Here is a 21,919-nt window from a genome sequence, read left to right as displayed (position 1 = left end):
GAAATGAGGAGACTTGAGGAGTTTTCGGGGGGAAATCGGGAGGTTTTGAGGAGTCTCAGAGGGGATTTGGGGGGAAATCAGGAGACTTTGGGACTCTGTACGGGAGCTTGGGGTGAAATGAGATTTTGGGGGAAAATCAGGAGATTTTGGGGAATTCAGGAGGTTTTGGGGTGAATTCAGGAGGTTTTGGTGTGAATTCAGGAGGTTTTGGTGTGAATTCAGGAGGTTCTGGGGTGAATTCAGGAGGTTTTGGGGTAATTTTGGGGGAATTCAGGAAGTTTTGGGGTAAATTCAGGAGGTTTTGGGTGAATTCAGGAGGTTTTGGGGAATTCAGGAGGTTTTGGGGTAATTTTGGGGGAATTCAGGAGGTTTTGGTGTGAATTCAGGAGATTTTGGGGGGAATTCAGGAGGTTTTGGGGTGAATTCAGGAGGTTTTGGGGTAATTTTGGGGGAATTCAGGAGGTTTTGGGGGAATTCAGGAGGTTTTGGGGGAATTCAGGAGGTTTTGGGGTGAATTCAGGAGATTTTGGGTGAATTCAGGAGGTTTTGGGGTGAATTCAGGAGGTTTTGGGGTGAATTCAAGAGGTTTTGGGTGAATTCAGGAGGTTTTGGGGGAATTCAGGAGGTTTTGGGGTAATTTTGGGGGAATTCAGGAGGTTTTGGTGTGAATTCAGGAGATTTTGGGGGGAATTCAGGAGGTTTTGGGGTGAATTCAGGAGGTTTTGGGGTAATTTTGGGGGAATTCAGGAGGTTTTGGGGGAATTCAGGAGGTTTTGGGGTGAATTCAGGAGATTTTGGGTGAATTCAGGAGGTTTTGGGGTGAATTCAGGAGGTTTTGGGGTGAATTCAGGAGGTTTTGGGGGAATTCAGGAGGTTTTGGGGGAATTCAGGAGGTTTTGGGGGAATTCAGGAGGTTTTGGGGGAATTCAGGAGGTTTTGGGGTGAATTCAGGAGATTTTGGGGTGAATTCAGGAGGTTTTGGGGTGAATTCAGGAGGTTTTGGGGGAATTCAGGAGGTTTTGGGGGAATTTTGGGGGAATTCAGGAGGTTTTGGGGGAATTCAGGAGGTTTTGGGGGAATTTTGGGGGAATTCAGGAGGTTTTGGGGGAATTCAGGAGGTTTTGGTGTGAATTCAGGAGGTTTTGGGGGAATTCAGGAGGTTTTGGGGGAATTTTGGGGGAATTCAGGAGGTTTTGGGGTGAATTCAGGAGGTTTTGGGTGAATTCAGGAGGTTTTGGGTGAATTCAGGAGGTTTTGGGGGAATTCAGGAGGTTTTGGGGTAATTTTGGGGGAATTCAGGAGGTTTTGGGGTCACTGAGGAAGCCCCGCCCCCAAGTGACGAAGCCCCGCCTCTTTTCAGGACCCTGCGCTCCCCATTGGCCCGCGGTGGGTGACGTCATCCAGGGCGGCACCAATCAGAGGTGAGTGGGCGGGGTCAGGGTGGCGGCCCAGAGCTTTGGCCCCCCCCAAATTCCGGGGTCGGACCCCAAAATTCCGAGGTTTCACCCAAAGTTCCCAGGTTTTCACCCAAAATTCCCAGGTTTTATCCCAAATTTCTGAAGTTTTCACCCAAAATTCCCAGGTTTTCACCCAAAATTCCGAGTTTTCAACCCAAATTCCCGCCTTGGATCCTGAATTTCCGTGTTTTTAACCCAAAATTTTGTGTTTTCAACCCAAATCCCAGAATTCAACCCCAAATTTCCCAGGTTTTAACCCAAAATTTTGAATTTTCAACCCAAATTCCGGCCTTGGCTCCCAAACTTCCAGGCTCAGGTCCCAAAATTTTGTGTTTTCGACCCAAATTCCCACCTTGGACCCCAAAAATCCGGGTTTTCAACCCAAAATTTTGTGGTTTCAACCCAAATTCCAGACTTGGCTCCCAAATTTCCTTGGTTTTACCCCAAAATTCCGAGTTTTTAAACCCAAGATTCCATGTTTTTAACCCAATTTTTTGTGTTTTTAACCCAAATTCCAAAGTTTTAACCCAAATTTTCGTGGTTTTACCCCGAGCTCCCACCTTGGCTCCCCAAATTCCGAGTTTTTAACCCAAAATTCTGGATTTTTAACCCAAAGTTCCGAGTTTTTAACCCAAAGTTTTGTGTTTTTAACCCAAATTCCGAGTTTTTAACCCCAAAATTCTGGTGTTTTAACCCAAATTCCCAGGTTTTAACCCAAAATTCTGGATTTTTAACCCAAAGTTCCTTGTTTTTAACCGAAATTTTTGTGTTTTTAACCCAAATTCTGAGTTTTTAACCCAAAATTCTGGATTTTTAACCCAAAGTTCCTTGTTTTTAACCCAAATTTTTGTGTTTTTAACCCAAATTCCGAGTTTTTAACCCAAAATTCTGGTGTTTTAACCCAAATTCCCAGGTTTTAACCCAAAATTCTGGATTTTTAACCCAAAGTTCCTTGTTTTTAACCGAAATTTTTGTGTTTTTAACCCAAATTCTGAGTTTTTAACCCAAAATTCTGGATTTTTAACCCAAAGTTCCTTGTTTTTAACCCAAATTTTTGTGTTTTTAACCCAAATTCCGAGTTTTTAACCCTAATTCCATGTTTTTAACCCAAATTTTCGTGTTTTTACCCCGAGCTCCCACCTTGGCTCCCCATATTCCGAGTTTTTAACCCAAATTCCAAGTTTTTAACCCAAAATTCTGGGGTTTTAACCCAAACTTCTGTGTTTTTACCCCAAAATTCCATGTTTTTAACCCAAATTTTTGTGTTTTTAACCCAAACTCCCACCTTGGATCCCAAAATCCCGTGTTTTTAACCCAAAATTCTGGGGCTTTAACCCAAATTTTTGTGTTTTTAACCCAAATTCCGAGTTTTTAACCCAAATTCCGAGTTTTAAGTCCCGTTTTTGAGGTAAAATTCTCCCAATTTCGGCGAATTTCATCGACTCTGGTTCATCCCAATTAAGTTCTGTCGGTTTCCATCGAATCAATCTCAACAAAAGTCCCGATTTTGGCCAAAATCGCGACTTTTATCCCCGCTTTCGGTGAGCTTTTATATTTTTAATCAATACAAACCGTTAAAAATTGGGAGAATTTTCCGCCGTGCAGTGAAAAACCCACCAAAAAAAAAAACCAAAAAAAAAGGGAATTTTGTGGATTTTGGGGCCAAATTTCCACCGATACCAAAAAATCGAGAAATATTTTTTTTTCATCCCAAAAATAAATCCGCTTTTTATTGGGAGGGGGGAAAAAAACCCCGGGAATTCTGAGGGGAATTTCCCGGAATTCCCTTTGAAGCGCGGGGATGTTGAGTGCGGACGGGATTGACGTTCGCGGCCCATTTCCCGCGGATTCCTCGGTTTCCCGAGGCGGTTTCGGGGCGTTTTCACGGGAATTTCGGCGTTTTTTTTCCTCCCCACGCGCCGATTTCCGCCGGGTTTTGGGGGGAAAACCCGTTTCGAGCCCTTTTGGGGCGGAATTTTGCCCAAATCGTTGCGTTTTCCCCTCACGTTTCCGCGCGGCCTCTGCGCTCGGAGCGGCGCCGTCTGCCCTCCCCGGGGCTCCCGACCGTCCCCGCCGCTTCCTCGCTTTGCTTTTTTTTTGGTTTTTTTTTTTCTCCTCCGTGTTTAAATCCGGCGGGTTTGCGGAGGTTTTAATTCTTTTTTTTTATTATTATTATTTGTTCGGTGGGTGGTTTTATTTTTGCCGCCGCTCCGAGGGCGGAGGACCCCCCGGGCCGGCCAAGATGGCGGCGCCGCGGCCGCGCATGCGCGGAAGCCCCCTGGCCCTGCGCGGGGCCGGCGGAAATGGGGGGGGGGAAGCGCTTCCGGGTGGGCGGGCGCAACGCACCCGGCTGGTGTCCGCCCGGGCCAATGGGCGCGCGGCCGCGGCGGGGCTCGGCCAATGGGGAGCGCGGCGGAGGAGGGGCGTGGCCCGGCGGGCGGCCGCGCGTTGCGTTGCGCCGCAGCCGCTCCGTGAGGGCGGCCCCGGGCTCGGCGCGCGCGCGCGGGGGGGGGCGCTGAGCGGCCCCTCCCCCCCTCAGGGGAGACCCCCCCCCTCCCCCTCCCCCCCTTTTTTCCATGGGAATCGAAATCCAAATGTTAAATAATTCCTGAGGGGAAATCTCTCTTCTCCCCCTCCCCCCGTTCTCAGGCAGGCCTGTGAGGGGCTCGGCCTCACCCCTCCCCCCTGCCCTCCCCTCAGGCGCGCGGCCGGACAGGTAAGGCGGGAAAACGGGGGGGGGGGGGAGGGGAGGGGGAGGGGCGGAACTTCCGGGTTGGGGTCCCAGGTCCCCCTAAATGGGCCCCAGTTATCCCAGTTTGGGGCCCCAGTTATCCCAGTTTGGGGCCCCAGTTATCCCAGTTTAGGGCCCCAGTTATCCCAGTTTGGGGCCCCAGTTATCCCAGTTTGGGGCCCCAGTTATCCCAGTTTAGGGCCCCAGTTATCCCAGTTTGGGGCCCCAGTTATCCCAGTCTGGGGCCCCAGTTATCCCAGTTTAGGGCCCCAGTTATCCCAGTCTGGGGCCCCAGTTATCCCAGTTTAGGGCCCCAGTTATCCCAGTTTGGGGGCCCAGTTATCCCAGTTTGGGGCCCCAGTTATCCCAGTTTAGGGCCCCAGTTATCCCAGTTTGGGGCCCCAGTTATCCCAGTTTAGGGCCCCAGTTATCCCAGTCTGGGGCCCCAGTTATCCCAGTTTGGGGCCCCAGTTATCCCAGTTTGGGGTCCCAGTTATCCCAGTTTGGGGCCCCAGTTATCCCAGTTTTGGGCCCCAGTTATCCCAGTTTAGGGCCCCAGTTATCCCAGTTTGGGGCCCCAGTTATCCCAGTTTGGGGCCCCAGTTATCCCAGTCTGGGGTCCCAGTTATCCCAGTTTGGGGCCCCAGTTATCCCAGTTTGGGGTCCCAGTTACTGCTAAATGGGGTCCCAGTTATCCCAGTTTTGGGCCCCAGTTATCCCAGTTTGGGGCCCCAGTTATCCCAGTCTGGGGTCCCAGTTATCCCAGTTTGGGGTCCCAGTTACTGCTAAATGGGGTCCCAGTTATCCCAGTTTAGGGCCCCAGTTATCCCAGTTTGGGGCCCCAGTTATCCCAGTTTGGGGCCCCAGTTATCCCAGTTTAGGGCCCCAGTTATCCCAGTTTGGGGCCCCAGTTATCCCAGTTTGGGGCCCCAGTTATCCCAGTCTGGGGCCCCAGTTATCCCAGTTTAGGGCCCCAGTTATCCCAGTCTGGGGCCCCAGTTATCCCAGTTTAGGGTCCCAGTTATCCCAGTTTAGGGCCCCAGTTATCCCAGTTTGGGGCCCCAGTTATCCCAGTTTGGGGCCCCAGTTATCCCAGTCTGGGGTCCCAGTTATCCCAGTTTGGGGTCCCAGTTACTGCTAAATGGGGTCCCAGTTATCCCAGTTTAGGGCCCCAGTTATCCCAGTCTGGGGTCCCAGTTATCCCAGTTTAGGGCCCCAGTTATCCCAGTTTGGGGCCCCAGTTATCCCAGTTTGGGGTCCCAGTTATCCCAGTTTGGGGCCCCAGTTATCCCAGTTTTGGGCCCCAGTTATCCCAGTTTAGGGCCCCAGTTATCCCAGTTTGGGGCCCCAGTTATCCCAGTTTGGGGCCCCAGTTATCCCAGTCTGGGGTCCCAGTTATCCCAGTTTGGGGCCCCAGTTATCCCAGTTTGGGGTCCCAGTTACTGCTAAATGGGGTCCCAGTTATCCCAGTTTTGGGCCCCAGTTATCCCAGTTTGGGGCCCCAGTTATCCCAGTCTGGGGTCCCAGTTATCCCAGTTTGGGGTCCCAGTTACTGCTAAATGGGGTCCCAGTTATCCCAGTTTAGGGCCCCAGTTATCCCAGTTTGGGGTCCCAGTTAGCCCAGTCTAGGGCCCCAGTTATCCCAGTCTGGGGCCCCAGTTATCCCAGTTTAGGGCCCCAGTTATCCCAGTTTGGGGCCCCAGTTATCCCAGTTTGGGGCCCCAGTTATCCCAGTTTGGGGTCCCAGTTATCCCAGTTTGGGGCCCCAGTTATCCCAGTCTGGGGTCCCAGTTATCCCAGTTTGGGGCCCCAGTTATCCCAGTTTAGGGCCCCAGTTATCCCAGTTTGGGGCCCCAGTTATCCCAGTTTGGGGCCACCAGTTATCCCAGTCTGGGGTCCCAGTTATCCCAGTTTGGGGCCCCAGTTATCCCAGTTTGGGGTCCCAGTTACTGCTAAATGGGGTCCCAGTTATCCCAGTTTTGGGCCCCAGTTATCCCAGTTTGGGGCCCCAGTTATCCCAGTCTGGGGTCCCAGTTATCCCAGTTTGGGGTCCCAGTTACTGCTAAATGGGGTCCCAGTTATCCCAGTTTAGGGCCCCAGTTATCCCAGTCTGGGGCCCCAGTTATCCCAGTTTAGGGCCCCAGTTATCCCAGTTTGGGGCCCCAGTTATCCCAGTTTGGGGCCCCAGTTATCCCAGTTTAGGGCCCCAGTTATCCCAGTCTGGGGCCCCAGTTATCCCAGTTTAGGGCCCCAGTTATCCCAGTTTGGGGCCCCAGTTATCCCAGTTTTGGGCCCCAGTTATCCCAGTTTGGGGCCCCAGTTATCCCAGTCTGGGGCCCCAGTTATCCCAGTTTAGGGCCCCAGTTATCCCAGTTTAGGGCCCCAGTTATCCCAGTCTGGGGCCCCAGTTATCCCAGTTTAGGGCCCCAGTTATCCCAGTCTGGGGCCCCAGTTATCCCAGTTTAGGGCCCCAGTTATCCCAGTTTGGGGCCCCAGTTATCCCAGTTTGGGGCCCCAGTTATCCCAGTCTGGGGCCCCAGTTATCCCAGTTTAGGGCCCCAGTTATCCCAGTTTGGGGCCCCAGTTATCCCAGTTTGGGGCCCCAGTTATCCCAGTTTGGGGTCCCAGTTATCCCAGTTTGGGGCCCCAGTTATCCCAGTCTGGGGTCCCAGTTATCCCAGTTTGGGGTCCCAGTTACTGCTAAATGGGGTCCCAGTTATCCCAGTTTAGGGCCCCAGTTATCCCAGTTTGGGGGCCCAGTTATCCCAGTTTTGGGCCCCAGTTATCCCAGTTTGGGGGCCCAGTTATCCCAGTCTGGGGCCCCAGTTATCCCAGTTTGGGGTCCCAGTTATCCCAGTTTAGGGCCCCAGTTATCCCAGTTTAGAGCCCCAGTTATCCCAGTTTAGGGCCCCAGTTATCCCAGTTTAGGGCCCCAGTTATCCCAGTCTGGGGCCCCAGTTATCCCAGTCTGGGGTCCCAGTTATCCCAGTTTGGGGTCCCAGTTACTGCTAAATGGGGTCCCAGTCCCCCCAGTCCATCCCAGTCCCCCCAGTTCCCCTTACTGGGACCCCAAATCCCCCCAGGGTTCCCCCACCCTTTTTTTGGGGTAAAAACCCCAAATTCGGCGAGTTTTGGGCTCCCCCCTGACCCCATTTTTCTCTCCCCACAGCCTGGAGCTCCGGAGCCCCCCCAGCCTGAGAAGAGCCCCCAAAAAACCCCAAAAAAACCCCAAAAAACCCCAAAAAATCCCAAAAAACCCCCAAAAAACCCCAAAAACCCCAAAAAACCCCAAAAAACCCCAAAAACCCCAAAAAACCCCAAAAAACCCCAAAAACCCCCCAAAAAACCCCCAAAAACCCCCAAAAACCCCCAAAAAGCTCCCGGGACTCCCCAACCCCCCCGTTTTGGGGTTGGGGACCCCCAAATTCCCCCCCAGGACCCCCAAATTTCCTTTTTTTGGGGTCAAAACCTCCAAAATTACATTCTTGGGGTCACAAATTCCCGAAATTTCCATTTTTTGGGGGTGAAACTTCCCAAATTTCCGCTTTTTCCCTCTTTAACCCCCCAGAATTCCCATTTTTGGGGTCAGGACCCCCCAAATTCCCGTTTTTGGGGTCACGACCCCCAAATTCCCCTTTTTCCTCTCTTGAAGCCCCCAAAGTTTCGGGTTTTTTCCGACAAATCCTAAATTTCCCTTTTTTCCCTTTTCTCTCCCCAATTTCCCCTTTTTTCCCCCTTTTTGACCCCCAAATTCCCGTTTTTTGCCTTTTTGGAGCCCAAATTTCCATCTCTTGGTGGCACAAACTCCCCAAATTTCCTTTTTTTGGGTTTTTAGGCCCCAAATTTCCTTTTTTTGCTTTCAGAACTTCCCAAATTTGTTTTTTGGCCTCAAGACCCCAAAAATTCCGTTTTTTTGTTTGAGACGCCTGAATTTCCATTTTTTGGGATCAAAACCTCCCAAATTTCCCATTTTTGGTTTCAAAACCTCCCAGATTTTAAATTTTTGGCGTCAAGACCTCCCAAAATTTCCGTTTTTTTTGGGTTTTTAGGCCCCAAAATTTCGTTTTCTGGTTTCAAAACCTCCCAAATTTCCCATTTTTGGGCTTTTAGGCCCCAAATTTTCATTTTTCGGGGTCAGAACCTCCCAAAATTTCCCTTTTTTTGGGTTATTAGGCCAAAAATTTTTGGTTTTTGGGGTTTTTGTCCCCAAATTTCCTTTTTTTGGTTTCAAAATCTCCCCAATTTCCATTTTTTGAGGTCAGAGCCTCCCAAAATTTCCATTTTTGGGGGTTTTTAAGCCCCAAATTTCCATTTTTTTGTTTCAAAACCTCCCAAATTTCCGTTTTTTCGGGGTCAGAACCTCCCAAAATTTCCGTTTTTCCGGGTTTTTGGCCCCAAAATTTCCGTTTTTCCGGGTTTCTCGGCCCCGGGTTCCCGTTTTCGGGGTTAACCCCTTCCCGGCCATGGCCGACCCCATCATGGACCTGTTCGACGACCCCAACCTGTTCGGCCTGGACCCGCTCCCCGAGGAGCTGGTCACGCCCCCGGCCCCGCCCCCCAGCGACCCATTGGCCGAGGCCTTGGGGCTCTCGGGGGCCCTGGACCCGCCCCCTGCCCCTGACCCCGCCCACGAGCCCACCCCGCCCCCGCCGCGCCCCTCCCCGCCCGAGGCGGAAGTGCTGAGCCAGGGGAATCCCTTCATGGGCGTGTCCGCCCCGCCCCAAGCCCCGCCCACCGCTCCGGGCGGGGCGGCCGCGCCCAAAATCGTCATCCTGAAAGCCCCGCCCCCCGGCGGCCCCGCCCCGGCCGCGCCCAACGGCGGCAAAGTCACCTTGGCCAAGGTGTTGGCCCCGCCCCAGATCCGGCCGGGCGCGGCCGCCGCCGCGGGCGTGGCCAAAGGGGGCGTGGCCGCGGGGGGCGTGGCCGCGGGCGGCCGGCAGGTGAAGCAGCTGCTGCTGCAGCCCCTCAAGGCTGGGGGCGGGGCCGGGACCCCCCTGAAACCCGGGCTGAGCCTGGGGCCCGCACAGGTGAGTCGGGGCGGGGCCGGGGGGGCTGGGGGAGGGGCCAGGGGGGCTGTGGGTGGGGCCAGGTGGGCTGTGGGTGGGGCTGGGTGGGGTTTGGGCGGGTTGGGTGTGGCCAGGTGTGGTTTGGGGGGGGCTAGGTGTGCTCAGGTGAGGTTTGGGAGGGGCTGGGTGTGCTCAGGTGAGGTGTAGTTGTCTCCAGGTGTGGTTTCAGTGGTCCCAGGTGTGGCCAGGTGTGGTTTGGGTGTGTCCAGGTGAGGTTTGCGTGTGCCCAGGTGGAGTTTGGGTGTGTCCAGGTGGGGTTTGGGTGTGTCCACGTGGGGTCTAGGTGAGTCCAGGTGTCCTTTGAGGCCGTCCAGGTGGGCTCAGTTGTGTGCAGGTGTGGTTTCGGTGTGCCCAGGTGCGCTCTGACTCTGCCCAGGTGTGGTTTGTGGCTGTCCAGGTGTACCCAGGTGTGGCTTATGGGTACCTAGGTGTGTTCTAACTGCACCCAGATGTGCCCAGGTGTGGTCTGACTGTGCTCAGGTGTGTCCAGGTGTGGACTATGGGTGTTCAGTTGTATCCAGGTGTATCCAGGTGTGCCCAGGTGTGTTTTATGGGTACCCAGGTGTGCCCAGGTGTGGTCTAATTGTACCCAGGTGTGGTTTGGGGGTACCCAGGTGTGTTCTAACTGCACCCAGGTGCGCCCAGGTGTGTTGTAACTGTGCCCAGCTGTACTCAGGTGTGCTTGAGGGGTATCTAACTGCGCCCAGGTGTACTCAGGTGTGGTTTAGGGGTATCTAACTGCGCCCAGGTGTACTCAGGTGTGGTTTAGGGGTATCTAACTGTGCCCAGGTGTACTCAGGTGTGGTTTAGGGGTATCTAACTGTGCCCAGGTGCGCTCAGGTGTGCTTTAGGGGTACCCAGGTGCGCCCAGGTGCGCTCAGATGTGGTTTAGGGGTATCTAACTGCGCCCAGGTGCGCTCAGGTGTGCTTTAGGGGTACCCAGGTGCGCCCAGGTGCGCTCAGGTGTGGTTTAGGGGTATCTAACTGCGCCCAGGTGTACTCAGGTGTGGTTTAGGGGTATCTAACTGCGCCCAGGTGCACTCAGGTGTGGTTTAGGGGTACCCAGGTGCGCCCAGGTGCGCTCAGGTGTGCTTTAGGGGTACCCAGGTGCGCCCGGGCGCCCCCTGACGCCGCCCCCGTCCCCGCAGGGCGAGTCCAAGCGCATCACGCTGGTGCTGCAGCAGCCGGGCGCGGGCGCGGCCCCGGGGCAGCGGCACGTGGTGCTGGGGACCCTCCCGGGGAAGCTGCTGGTGCAGGGCGGGGCCGCCACGCCCCCCGCCGCCCCCGCCGCCAAGGCCGCGCCCGCCGGCCACGCCCCCGCCAAGGTGGTGACCATCCAGCTGCAGGTGCAGCCCACGGCCGCGCCCGGCCAGCCGCAGAAGATCCAGCTGATCCAGCAGGCCGGGGCGGGGCCGGTGGGCGTGGCCCAGGTGCCCCAGGTGGTGGGCGGGGCCGGGCAGAGGCTGACGGTGCCGCTGAAGGTGGTGCTGCAGCCGCAGGTGAGTCACCCGGGGCGGGGTCACCTGGGGGTGGGGCCACCCAGGGGTGGGGTCACCCGGGGCGGGGTCACTGAGGGGCGGGGTCACCAATGGGTGGGGTCACCCGGGGGCGGGGTCACCCAGGGGTGGGGTCACGGAGGGGCGGGGTCACCAAAGGGTGGGGTCACCAATGGGTGGGGTCATCGAGGGGCGGAGTCACGGAGGGGCGGCGTCACCCAGGGGTGGGATCACCCAAGGGCGGGGTCAGGTGGGTTGGGGGTGGTCACTCAGGTTTGGGGTGGTCACTCGGGTTTGGAGTGGTCAGTTGGCTTTGGAGTGGCGGTCAGTTGGCTTTGGGGTGGCGGTCACTCGAGTCACGGTGGTCAGTTGAGTTCGGGGCTGGTGGTCACTCAGCCGTGACCTCACTGACCACCCAGCCGTGCTGACCACCCACCCCTGGCCTGACTGACCACTCGACGCTGTTGGTCATCAAACCATGACCTTGGTGGTCACTCGGCCGCGGTGGTCACTCACTCCTGGTCTCACTGACCACCCACCCCTGGCCTGGCTGACCACCCCGCCGTGCTGACCACCCAGCCGTGACCTTGGTGGTCACTCGGCCGCGGTGGTCACTCACTCCTGGTCTCACTGACCACCCCGCCGTGCTGACCACGCCCCCCCCCGTCCCCGCCGACCGCCCCGGCCCGGTCACTCCCCTCACGGTCACTCTGTCCCCCTCAGGCCGCCTCCTCCGCCGGCGCCGCCTCGGCCGGCCTCTCTGTGGTCAAAGTCCTGACCGACCCCGGCGCCGCCGCCGCCGCCGCCCCTCCTTCCTCCTCGTCGTCGTCGTCGTCGTCGCGCGGCGCGTCCGACGAGAGCCGCAAGCTGGAGCACCAGAAGAAGCAGGAGAAGGCCAACAGGATCGTGGCCGAGGCCATCGCCCGCGCGCGCGCGCCCGCGGCGAGCAGAACATCCCGCGCGTCCTCAACGAGGACGAGCTGCCCAGCGTCCGGCCCGACGACGACGGCGACAGGAAGCGCCGGAGGAAGGCGGCCGGCGAGCGCGGCGCCAAGGAGGAGAGGAGCAGGAGGGGCAAGGGGCAAGGCGCGGGCGGCAAGAGCAAAGGGCGCGGCAAGGCCAGGTGAGCCCGGCGGGGCCGTCCTGGTCTCGGCGCGCGGCTGGGGGTGGTGGGCGTCAGAGGCTGGCGGTCATCGAGCCTTGGTGGTCATCAGAGGTGGGGTTTGGGGGTCGTCAAATTTTGGTGTGCGTCCTGGTCTTGGTGGTCATCAAAAGTTGGCGTCCGTCATGGTCTTGGTGGGCAGCAGGGGTTGGTGGGCGTCAAAGGTTGGTGGGCATCAAAGGTTGGTGGGCGTCAAAGGTTGGTGGGCGTCAAAGGTTGGTGGACATCAAAGGTTGGTGGACATCAAAGGTTGGTGGGCAACAAAGGTTGGTGGGCATCAAAAGTTGGTGGTCATCAGAGTTTGGGTTTGGTGGTCATCCAAGGTTGGGTTTGGTGGTCATCAAACTTTGGTGTCCATCTTGGTCTTGGTGGTCATCAAAGCCTGGTGGTCAGCATGGTTTTGGTGGTCATCAAAGGCTGGTGGTCATCAGTAGTTGGTGGTCATCAAAGCTTGGTGGTCATCAATGGTTGGTGGTCACTCAGTGGTCACAGTGGTCACTCACTGGTCAGTGGTCACTCAGCAGTCACTCAGCGGTCGCTGCAGTCACTGAGCAGTCACTGCGGTCACTGTGGTCACTCAGCTGTTACTCAGTGGTCACTCAGTGTTCACTGTGGTCACTCTGGTCATTCAGTGGTCAGTGGTCACTCACTGGTCAGTGGTCACTCAGCAGTCACTGTGGTCACTCAGCGGTCACTCAGCGGTCACTCAGTGGTCACTCAGCGGTCACCGCGGTCCCTTGCAGCACCATCACGCCGGTGGTGGGGAAGAAGCGGAAGCGGAACGCGTCCTCCGACAACTCGGACTCGGAGGCGCTGCCGGCGCCGTCCCCGCGCCACGACGACGACAGCAGCGTGCAGGTGAGCGCACCTGGGGACTCTGGGACACACCTGGACACACCTGGGACACACCTGAGGACAGCTGAGCACACCTGGGCACACCTGGGGAAACCTGGGGACACACCTGGGGACACCTGGGACACACCTGGGCACACCTGGGGACACCTGGGACACACCTGGGCACACCTGGGGACACACCTGGGACACACCTGGGGACAGCTGAGCACACCTGGGCACACCTGGGGACTCTGGGACACACCTGGGACACCTGGGACACCTGGGGACACCTGGGGACACACCTGGAGACACACCTGAGGACACCTGGGGACAGCTGGGGACACCTGGGTGGGCGGGGTCACCTGTGCTGTGTCCCCCCTGTGCTGTCTCACCTGTCTCACCTGTGTCTCACCTGTCTCACCTGTCTCACCTGTGTCTCACCTGTCACTCACCTGTGTCCCACCTGTGTCTCGCCTGTCTCGCCTGTGTCTCACCTGTGTCCCACCTGTGTCTCACCTGTCACTCACCTGTGTCCCACCTGTGTCTCACCTGTCACTCACCTGTGTCCCACCTGTGTCTCACCTGTCTCACCTGTGTCTCACCTGTGTCTCACCTGTCTCACCTGTGTCTCACCTGTGTCTCACCTGTGTCTCACCTGTGTCTCACCTGTGTCTCACCTGTCTCACCTGTCTCTCACCTGTGTCTCACCTGTGTCTCACCTGTGTCTCACCTGTCTCTCACCTGTGTCTCTCCTGTGTCTCACCTGTGTCTCACCTGTCTCACCTGTGTCTCACCTGTGTCTCACCTGTGTCTCACCTGTGTCTCACCTGTCTCACCTGTGTCTCACCTGTGTCTCACCTGTGTCTCACCTGTGTCTCACCTGTGTCTCTCCTGTGTCTCACCTGTGTCTCACCTGTCTCACCTGTGCACACCTGTGTCTCACCTGTGTCTCCCCTGTGCACACCTGTGTCTCACCTGTGTCTCACCTGTGTCTCACCTGTGTCTCACCTGTGTCTCACCTGTGTCTCACCTGTCTCACCTGTCTCTCACCTGTGTCTCACCTGTGTCTCACCTGTGTCCCACCTGTGTCTCACCTGTCTCACCTGTCTCTCACCTGTGTCTCACCTGTCCCACCTGTGTCTCACCTGTCCCAGAAGCGGCGCTCGAACCGGCAGGTGAAGCGGAAGAAGTACACCGAGGACCTGGACATCAAGATCACGGACGACGAGGAGGAGGAGGAGCTGGACGTGACGGGCCCCGCCCGCCCCGAGCAGGCCCCGCCCCCGGCCCCGCCCGACGCCGACGCCGACGCGCTGCCCTCCATGCAGTTCTTCGTGGTGGGTGCCCTTCGTCGTCACCTTCATCCTCCTCATCCTCCTCACCTTCCGGTCCCCGTGGCCTTCGTCCCCGCCCCGACCTCCTTCACCTTGCCCTTCGTCATCCTCCTCACCTTCATCTTCATCCCCGTCGTCTTCGTCACCTTCATCCTATTCACCTTCCGTTCCCCGTGGCCTTCGTCCCCGCCCCGTCACCTTCGTCACCCCCTCAACGTTCTTTATCTTGTCCGGCGTCATCTTCCTCACCTCCTCTGTCCCATCATTCTCGTCCCCGTCATCTTCATCACCTTCATCCTCTTCACCTCCATCCCCGTGACCTTCCTCACCTTCTCCCATCCTCATCATCCTCCTCACCTCCCTTGGTGGCCCGGCCAGGAGAACCCGAGCGAGGAGGACGCCGCCATCGTGGACAAGGTGCTGTCCATGCGAGTGGTCAAGAAGGAGGTGAGGCGGCCGGCGGTCAGCGGGGTGGGCGGGGTCGCCTGCCGGCCTTCCTCAGCCTCCTCCTCCTCCTCCTCCCCTTCCTCCCCCTCAGCTGCCCTCGGGACAGTTGGTGGAGGCCGAGGAGTTCTTCGTCAAGTACAAGAACTAGTAGGTGGTCGCTGCCGGTCGCTCGGGGGTCGTCTGGGGTCACTTGGGGGTCACTGGTGGTCACTCGGGGTCGTCTGGGGTCACTGGGGGGTCACTGCTGGTCACTCCGGGGTCACTTAGGGGGTGACTGGGGTCATTGGGGGTCATTTCGGGTCGCTGCCGGTCACTTGGGGTCGCTGCCGGTCACTCCGGGGTCATTGGGGGTCACTGCTGGTCACTGCGGGGTCACTTGGGGTCACTGGGGGTCATCTGGGGTCACTGCGGGGTCATCTGGGGTCTCTGGGGTCACTGCTGGTCACTTCGGGGTCACTCTGGGGGTCACTGGGGGACATCTGGGGTCACTGCTGGTCACTCCAGGGTTATTGGGGGTCACTGCTGGTCACTCCGGGGTCACTTGGGGGTCACTGGGGTCATTGGGGATCACTGTGGGTCACTCCGGGGTCGCTGCTGGTCACTCCGGGGTCACTCTGGGGGTCATTTGGGGTCATCAGCCGTCGTTTGTGGTCATCCGTGGCCAGTTTGGGGTCACTGGGGGTCACTGGGGTCACTCCTGGTCATTCACGGTCATTTGTGGTCACTCCTGGTCACTTTGGGGTCACCTGTGACCATTTTGGGCCATTTCTGGGTCGTTTTTGCGTCGTTTTTGGCCGTTTTTGGGTCATTTTTGGCCATTTTTGGGTCGTTTTTGGGGCGTTTTTGGCCCTTTTTGGGTCGTTTTTGGGGCGTTTTTGGTCATTTCTGGGTCATTTTTGGGTCGTTTTTGGCCATTTTTGGGTCATTTTTGGCCATTTTTGGGTCGTTTTGGGGTTATTTTTGGGGCGTTTTTGGGGCGTTTTTGGGGCGTTTTTGGCCCTTTTTGGGTCGTTTTTGGGGCGTTTCTGGTCATTTCTGGGTCGTTTTTGGGTCGTTTTTGGCCATTTTTGGGTCATTTTTGGCCATTTTTGGGTCATTTTTGGGTAGTTTTTGGCCATTTTTGGGTCATTTTTGGGTCATTTTTGGCCCTTTTTGGGTCGTTTTTGGGTAGTTTTTGGCCATTTTTGGGTCGTTTTTGGGTCGTTTTTGGCCCTTTTTGGGTCATTTTTGGGTCGTTTTTGGCCATTTCTGGGTCATTTTTGGGTCGTTTTTGGCCATTTCTGGGTCATTTTTGGGTCGTTTTTGGCCATTTTTGGGTCGTTTTTGGCCGTTTTTGGGGTCATTTTTGGGTCATTTTTGGCCCTTTTTGGGTCGTTTTTGGGTAGTTTTTGGCCATTTTTGGGTCATTTTTGGGTCGTTTTTGGCCATTTCTGGGTCATTTTTGGGTCGTTTTTGGCCATTTTTGGGTCGTTTTTGGCCGTTTTTGGGGTCATTTTTGGGTCGTTTTTGGCCATTTTTGGGTCGTTTTTGGCCGTTTTTGGGGCGTTTTTGGCCATTTCTGGGTCATTTTTGGGTGGTTTCTGGCCATTTTTGGGGCGTTTTTGGGTCGTTTTTGGCCATTTTTGGGTCGTTTTTGGTCATTTTTGGGTCGTTTTTGGCCATTTTTGGGTCGTTTTTGGCCGTTTTTGGGTCATTTTTGGGTAGTTTTTGGCCATTTTTGGGGCGTTTTTGGGGCGTTTTTGGCCCTTTTTGGGTCGTTTTTGGGGCGTTTTTGGCCATTTTTGGGTCATTTTTGGGGCGTTTTTGGCCATTTTTGGGGCGTTTTTGGCCATTTTTGGGTCGTTTTTGGCCATTTTTGGGGCGTTTTTGGCCATTTTTGGGTCATTTTTGGGTCGTTTTTGGCCATTTTTGGGTCATTTTTGGGGCGTTTTTGGCCATTTTTGGGGCTTTTTGGCCGTTTTTGGGTCGTTTTTGGGGCGTTTTTGGGGCGTTTTTGGGGCGTTTCTGGCCATTTTTGGCTCGTTTTTGGCCGTTTTTGGGTGGTTTCTGGGTCACTTCGGGGGCGTTTTTCGGGGCTTCTGGGTGGGGGGCGTGTCCCTCCCCTGCCCCAGGTGAGCGGCGGCCCCGCCCCCAGCTCGTACCTGCACTGCGAGTGGGCGACCATCGCGCAGCTGGAGAAGGACAAGAGGATCCACCAGAAGCTCAAACGCTTCAAGACCAAGATGAACCAGATGCGGCATTTCTTCCACGAGGTGCGCGCCGATTCCCGCGGGAAAAAACGGCATCTGGGGGGAAAAAACGGGATTTGGGGGGAAAATTGGGAATTTTTGGAGGAAGAATTGAGAGTTTTCTGGGGGGGGAAATGAAGATTTGGGTGAGAATTTGAGGTTTTTTGAGGGAGAAAAAACTGGGATTTGTGGCAGGGAGAATTGGGGTTTCCGGGGGGGAAAAAGGGTTTTTGGGGGGAAATTTGGGAATTTTTGGAGGGAAAATTGGGAATTTTGGGGGGGAAAATCAGGATTTTTGACAGGGAAAATCGGGGGGTTTTTTTGACAGGGAAAATCGGGATTTTTAGGGGGAAAAGTCGGAGTTTTTTGGGGAAAAATCGGGATTTTTGGGGGGAGAAAACGGAATTTTTTGGGGGGGAAAATTTGGGATTTTTTGGGGGGAAATCGGGATTTTTAGGGGGAAAAAATCAGGATTTTTTGACGGAGAAAGTTGGAATTTTTTGGGGGGGAAATCGGGATTTTTGGGGGAGAAAAATTGGGATTTTTGTTTGAGAAAATCGGAATTTTTGGGGGGGAAAAACTGGAATTTTTGGGGGGGGAAAATGGGGGTTTTTTGGGGGAAATCGGGATTTTTTGGGGGGGAAATCGGGATTATTGACGGAGAAAATCGGAGGTTTTGGGGGGGAAAAATTGGAATTTTTTGGGGGGGAAGATATCAAGATTTTTTGGGTAAAAATCGGGATTTTTGGGGGGAAATCGGGATTTTTCGGGGGAAAATCGGGATTTTTGACTGAGAAAATCGGAATTTTTGGGGGGAAAATCGGGATTTTTGACTGACAAAATCGGAATTTTTGGGGGGAAAATCGGGATTTTTGACTGAGAAAATTGGAATTTTTGTGGGGGAGAAATTGGAATTTTTGTGGGGGAAAAATCAAGATTTTTTGGGGGAAAATCGGGATTTTTTGGGGGGGAAATTGGCGTTTTTTGGGGGAAATCGGGATTTTTCGGGGGAAATCGGGATTCTCGGGAAATCGGGATTTTTTGGGGGAAATCGGGAATTTTTGGGGGAAATCGGGAATTTTTGGGGGAAATCGGGATTTTTCGGGGGAAATCGGGATTTTTCGGGGGGAAATCGGGATTTTTTGGGGGAAATCGGGATTTTTCGGGGGAAATCGGGATTTTTCGGGGGGAAATCGGGATTTTTTGGGGGAAATCGGGATTTTTCGGGGGAAAATCGGGATTTTTCGGGGGGAAATCGGGATTTTTTGGGGGAAATCGGGATTTTTTGGGGGAAATCGGGATTCTCGGGGGGAAATCGGGATTTTTTGGGGGGAAATCGGGATTTTTCGGGGGAAATCGGGGTTTTTCGGGGGAAAATCGGGAATTTTTGGGGAAAATTGGGATTTTTTGGGGGAAATCGGGATTTTTCGGGGGAAATCGGGATTTTTTGGGGGAAATCGGGAATTTTTGGGGGAAATCAGGATTTTTCGGGGGAAATCGGGATTCTCGGGGGAAATGGGGGTTTTGGGGCGGCCCGGGGCGTCGGCCGGGAGCAGCTCCGCGTGTCGAGCGGAGCGACACTCCGGCGCGCTGCGCGCAGGACGAGGAGCCGTTTAACCCCGACTACGTGGAGGTGGATCGCATCCTGGACGAGTCGCACGGCGTGGACAAGGACAACGGCGAGGTGGGGCCGGCGCCGGGGTGGGCGCGGGGGGCGGGGCCGGAGCGGCGCGGGCGCGGCGCGCTCCCGGGGCCGGCGGTTGGCGCCGCGGTTGGGGGGAACGCCGGGATCGGGCGGGAAGGGATTGAACGGCGAGGGAGTGGCGCGGGGGGGGCTTGTGGTGGGAGGGGCCCGAGGAACGAGGTTCGGGTGTGCTCACCTGGCCGGGTGTGTTCCCTCACCTGACCAGGTGTGCTCACCTGACCAGGTGTGTTCACCTGACCGGGTGTGTTCCCTCACCTGACCAGGTGTGTTCACCTGACCAGGTGTGCTCCCTCACCTGACCAGGTGTGTTCACCTGACCAGGTGTGTTCACCTGACCGGGTGTGTTCACCTGCCTGGGTGTGTTTACCTGCCCGGGTGTGCTCACCTGACCGGGTGTGTTCACCTGACCAGGTGTGTTGACCTGACCGGGTGTGTTCACCTGCCCGGGTGTGTTCCCTCACCTGGCCGGGTGTGTTCACCTGACCAGGTGTGTTCCCTCACCTGGCCAGGTGTGTTCCCTCACCTGCCTGGGTGTGTTCACCTGACCAGGTGTATTCCCTCACCTGCCCAGGTGTGTTCCCTCACCTGACCAGGTGTGCTCACCTGGCCGGGTGTGTTCCCTCACCTGGCCGGGTGTGTTCCCTCACCTGCCTGGGTGTGTTCACCTGACCAGGTGTATTCCCTCACCTGACCAGGTGTGTTCCCTCACTTGCCCAGGTGTGCTCACCTGCCCGGGTATGTTCACCTGACCAGGTGTATTCCCTCACCTGACCAGGTGTGTTCCCTCACCTGACCAGGTGCATTTCTTGGACAGCCCCTGGTGTATTTTCTGGTCAAGTGTGTGATGTTCCCTGGGCAGGTGTGGGGTGTCACCTGTGCAGGTGTTTGACCTGACCAGGTGTGTTACCTGCACAGCCCCTGGTGTTTTACCTGGTGAACTGTGCGATGTTACCTGGGCAGCGTGTCACCTGGTTAGGCGATGTCACCTGTCCAGGTGCGCTGTATCACCTGTGCAGGTGCGTCACCTGACCAGGTGCGTGCCCCGCGCAGCCCGTGGTGTATTACCTGGTCAAGTGGTGCTCGCTGCCCTACGAGGACAGCACCTGGGAGCTGCAGGAGGACGTGGACGAGGCCAAAATCGCCGAGTTCAAACGGATCCAGGCGCGGCACCCCGAGCTCAAGAGACAGGTGAGCCCCGCCCACCCGCGCAGGTGAGACACGCCCCGACAGGTAATCCCCACCCACTTCCAGGTGAGCCTCACTCGTTCCACATAAACCCCGCCCACTTTCATGTGAGCCCCACCCCTTGCACGTAAATCCCGCCCACTTCCGGGTGAGCCACGCCCACCTCCAGGTGAGCCCCGCCCACTTCCACGTGAGCCCCGCCCATTACATGTAAATCCCGCCCACTTCCGGGTGAGCCGCGCTCCCTCAGACCGGCCCCGCCCCCCATTCCACGGTAGCCCCGCCCCTTCCGGACAGGCCACGCCCACTCGCAGGTGTGCCCCCCTTTACCGGTGTCTCACCTGTCGGAGCCCCGGCACAGGTGACCTCACCTGGCCGGCTCACCCCAAACCTTCGCGAGGATTTCGGGTCCTTTTCGATCGTTTTCGGGGTTTCGGTTTTTTTGACGGTTTTTGTTGGGTTTTTTTTTCGCTCACCTGCCTCACCTGCGCCTCACCTGTCTCACCTGTCGGCAGCCACGCCCCCAGGCCGGCGCCTGGAAGAAGCTGGAGGCGTCTCACGAGTACAAGAACCACAACCAGCTGCGGGAGTATCAGCTGGAGGGCGTCAACTGGCTGCTCTTCAACTGGTACAACAGGTGAGGCCTCACCTGGGCGCGGGTGACACACCTGGGGGCAGGTGACACACCTGGGCGCGGGTGAGACGCGCCTGAACCGGGCAAAGCACCTGGCACAGTGGAAGGTTGTATGTGTTCAAGGTGTATTCGGGGTGGGCGTTGCCTGTCTCGGGTGTGTCTCACCTGCCCCAGGTGCGTCCCAGGTGTGCGTTACTTGTCCCAGGTGTATCTTAGGCGTAGATTACCTTTCTCAGGTGCGTCCCAGGTGTACGTTACCCGTCCCAGGTGTATCTTAGGTTTCCGTTACCTGTCCTAGGTGTACCCTAGGTGCGTCCCATCTGTCCCAGGTGTATCTTAGGTGTACATTACCTATCCCAGGTGTATCCCAGGTGCTCATTAACCTGTCCCAGGTGTGTCTCACCTGTTCAAGATGTACTTTAAGCGTGTCTTACCTGTCCCAGGTGTATCTTAGGTGTACATTACCTATCCCAGGTGCATCCCAGGTGCTCATTAACCTGTCCCGGGTGTGTCTCACCTGTTCTAGATGTACTTTAAGCGTGTCTTACCTGTCCCAGGCGTATCTTAGGTGTACCTTACCTGTCCCAGGTGTATCTCAGGCTTAGGTTACCTGTCTCAGGTGCATCTCGGGTGTGTCTCACCTGCCCCAGGTGTGTCTCACCTGTTCTAGACGTACTTCAGGCGCGTCTTACCCGTCCCAGGCGTACGTTCCGCGCGCGTTACTCGCCTCAGGTGCACCCCGGGCGTCCGTTACCCGTTCTAGGCGCGTCCTCGGCGTCCCTTACCTGTCGCAGGCGCGCCCCGGGCGCCTCTCACCTGTCCCCTCCCGCCTCCCGCAGGCAGAACTGCATCCTGGCCGACGAGATGGGGCTGGGCAAGACGATCCAGTCCATCGCCTTCCTGCAGGAGGTGCACGGCGCCGGCGTGCGCGGCCCCTACCTGGTGATCGCGCCGCTCTCCACCATCGCCAACTGGGAGCGCGAGTTCGGCACCTGGACGGGCCTCAACACCATCGTCTACCACGGCAGCCTGGCCAGCCGCCAGATGATCCAGCAGTACGAGATGTACTGCAAGGACAGCAAGGTGAGCGCACCTGGGCACACCTGGGCACACCTGTGACACACCTGGGCACACCTGTGCACACACACACCTGAACACCATCGTGTGCCACGGCAGCCTGGCCAGCCAGCAGGTGATCCAGCAGTACGAGATGTACTGCAAGGACAGCAAGGTGAGCGCACCTGGGCACACCCGGGCACACCTGGGCACACCTGGGCACACCTGTGACACACCTGTACACACACACCTGAACACCATCGTGTGCCATGGCAGCCTGGCCAGCCGGCAGGTGATCCAGCAGTACGAGATGTACTGCAAGGACAGCAAGGTGAGCGCACCTGGGCACACCTGGGCACACCTGGGCACACCTGTGACACACCTGTACACACCTGGGCACACCTGTACACACACACCTGAACACCATCGTGTGCCACGGCAGCCTGGCCAGCCGCCAGATGATCCAGCAGTACGAGATGTACTGCAAGGACAGCAAGGTGAGCGCACCTGGGCACACCTGGGCACACCTGTGACACACCTGGGCACACCTGTACACACACACCTGAACACTATCGTGTGCCACG

At 56.6% G+C, this 21,919-nt stretch overlaps 1 protein-coding gene across 1 annotated transcript in view; it reads left to right on the top strand.

Annotated features, from left to right (window-relative positions):
* Window positions 1–1,159: 1,159 nt before the first annotated feature.
* The window catches only part of LOC136305950 (chromodomain-helicase-DNA-binding protein 8-like), a gene marked incomplete at its 3' end in the record, with an annotated part of 41,755 nt that continues 20,995 nt past the window's right edge, over window positions 1,160–21,919 (top strand). Inside the window, 15 exon segments of the mRNA XM_066209277.1 lie at window positions 1,160–1,421; window positions 4,107–4,173; window positions 7,358–9,215; window positions 10,403–10,753; window positions 11,474–11,674; window positions 11,677–11,873; window positions 12,656–12,770; window positions 13,901–14,083; window positions 14,459–14,527; window positions 14,619–14,674; window positions 16,662–16,779; window positions 18,356–18,439; window positions 19,511–19,648; window positions 20,161–20,282; window positions 21,119–21,362. Coding sequence (XP_066065374.1) covers window positions 8,652–9,215; window positions 10,403–10,753; window positions 11,474–11,674; window positions 11,677–11,873; window positions 12,656–12,770; window positions 13,901–14,083; window positions 14,459–14,527; window positions 14,619–14,674; window positions 16,662–16,779; window positions 18,356–18,439; window positions 19,511–19,648; window positions 20,161–20,282; window positions 21,119–21,362 — 2,442 coding nt within the window.

Source organism: Chamaea fasciata, unplaced genomic scaffold, assembly GCF_029207755.1.
Source record: "Chamaea fasciata isolate MVZ Bird 193981 ecotype frontalis unplaced genomic scaffold, bChaFas1.0.hap1 SCAF_822, whole genome shotgun sequence".
Taxonomy (NCBI): Eukaryota; Metazoa; Chordata; class Aves; order Passeriformes; family Sylviidae; genus Chamaea; species Chamaea fasciata.
Note: the sequence above shows the minus strand (reverse complement) of the source record. Positions and strands in the feature narration are given on the sequence as shown.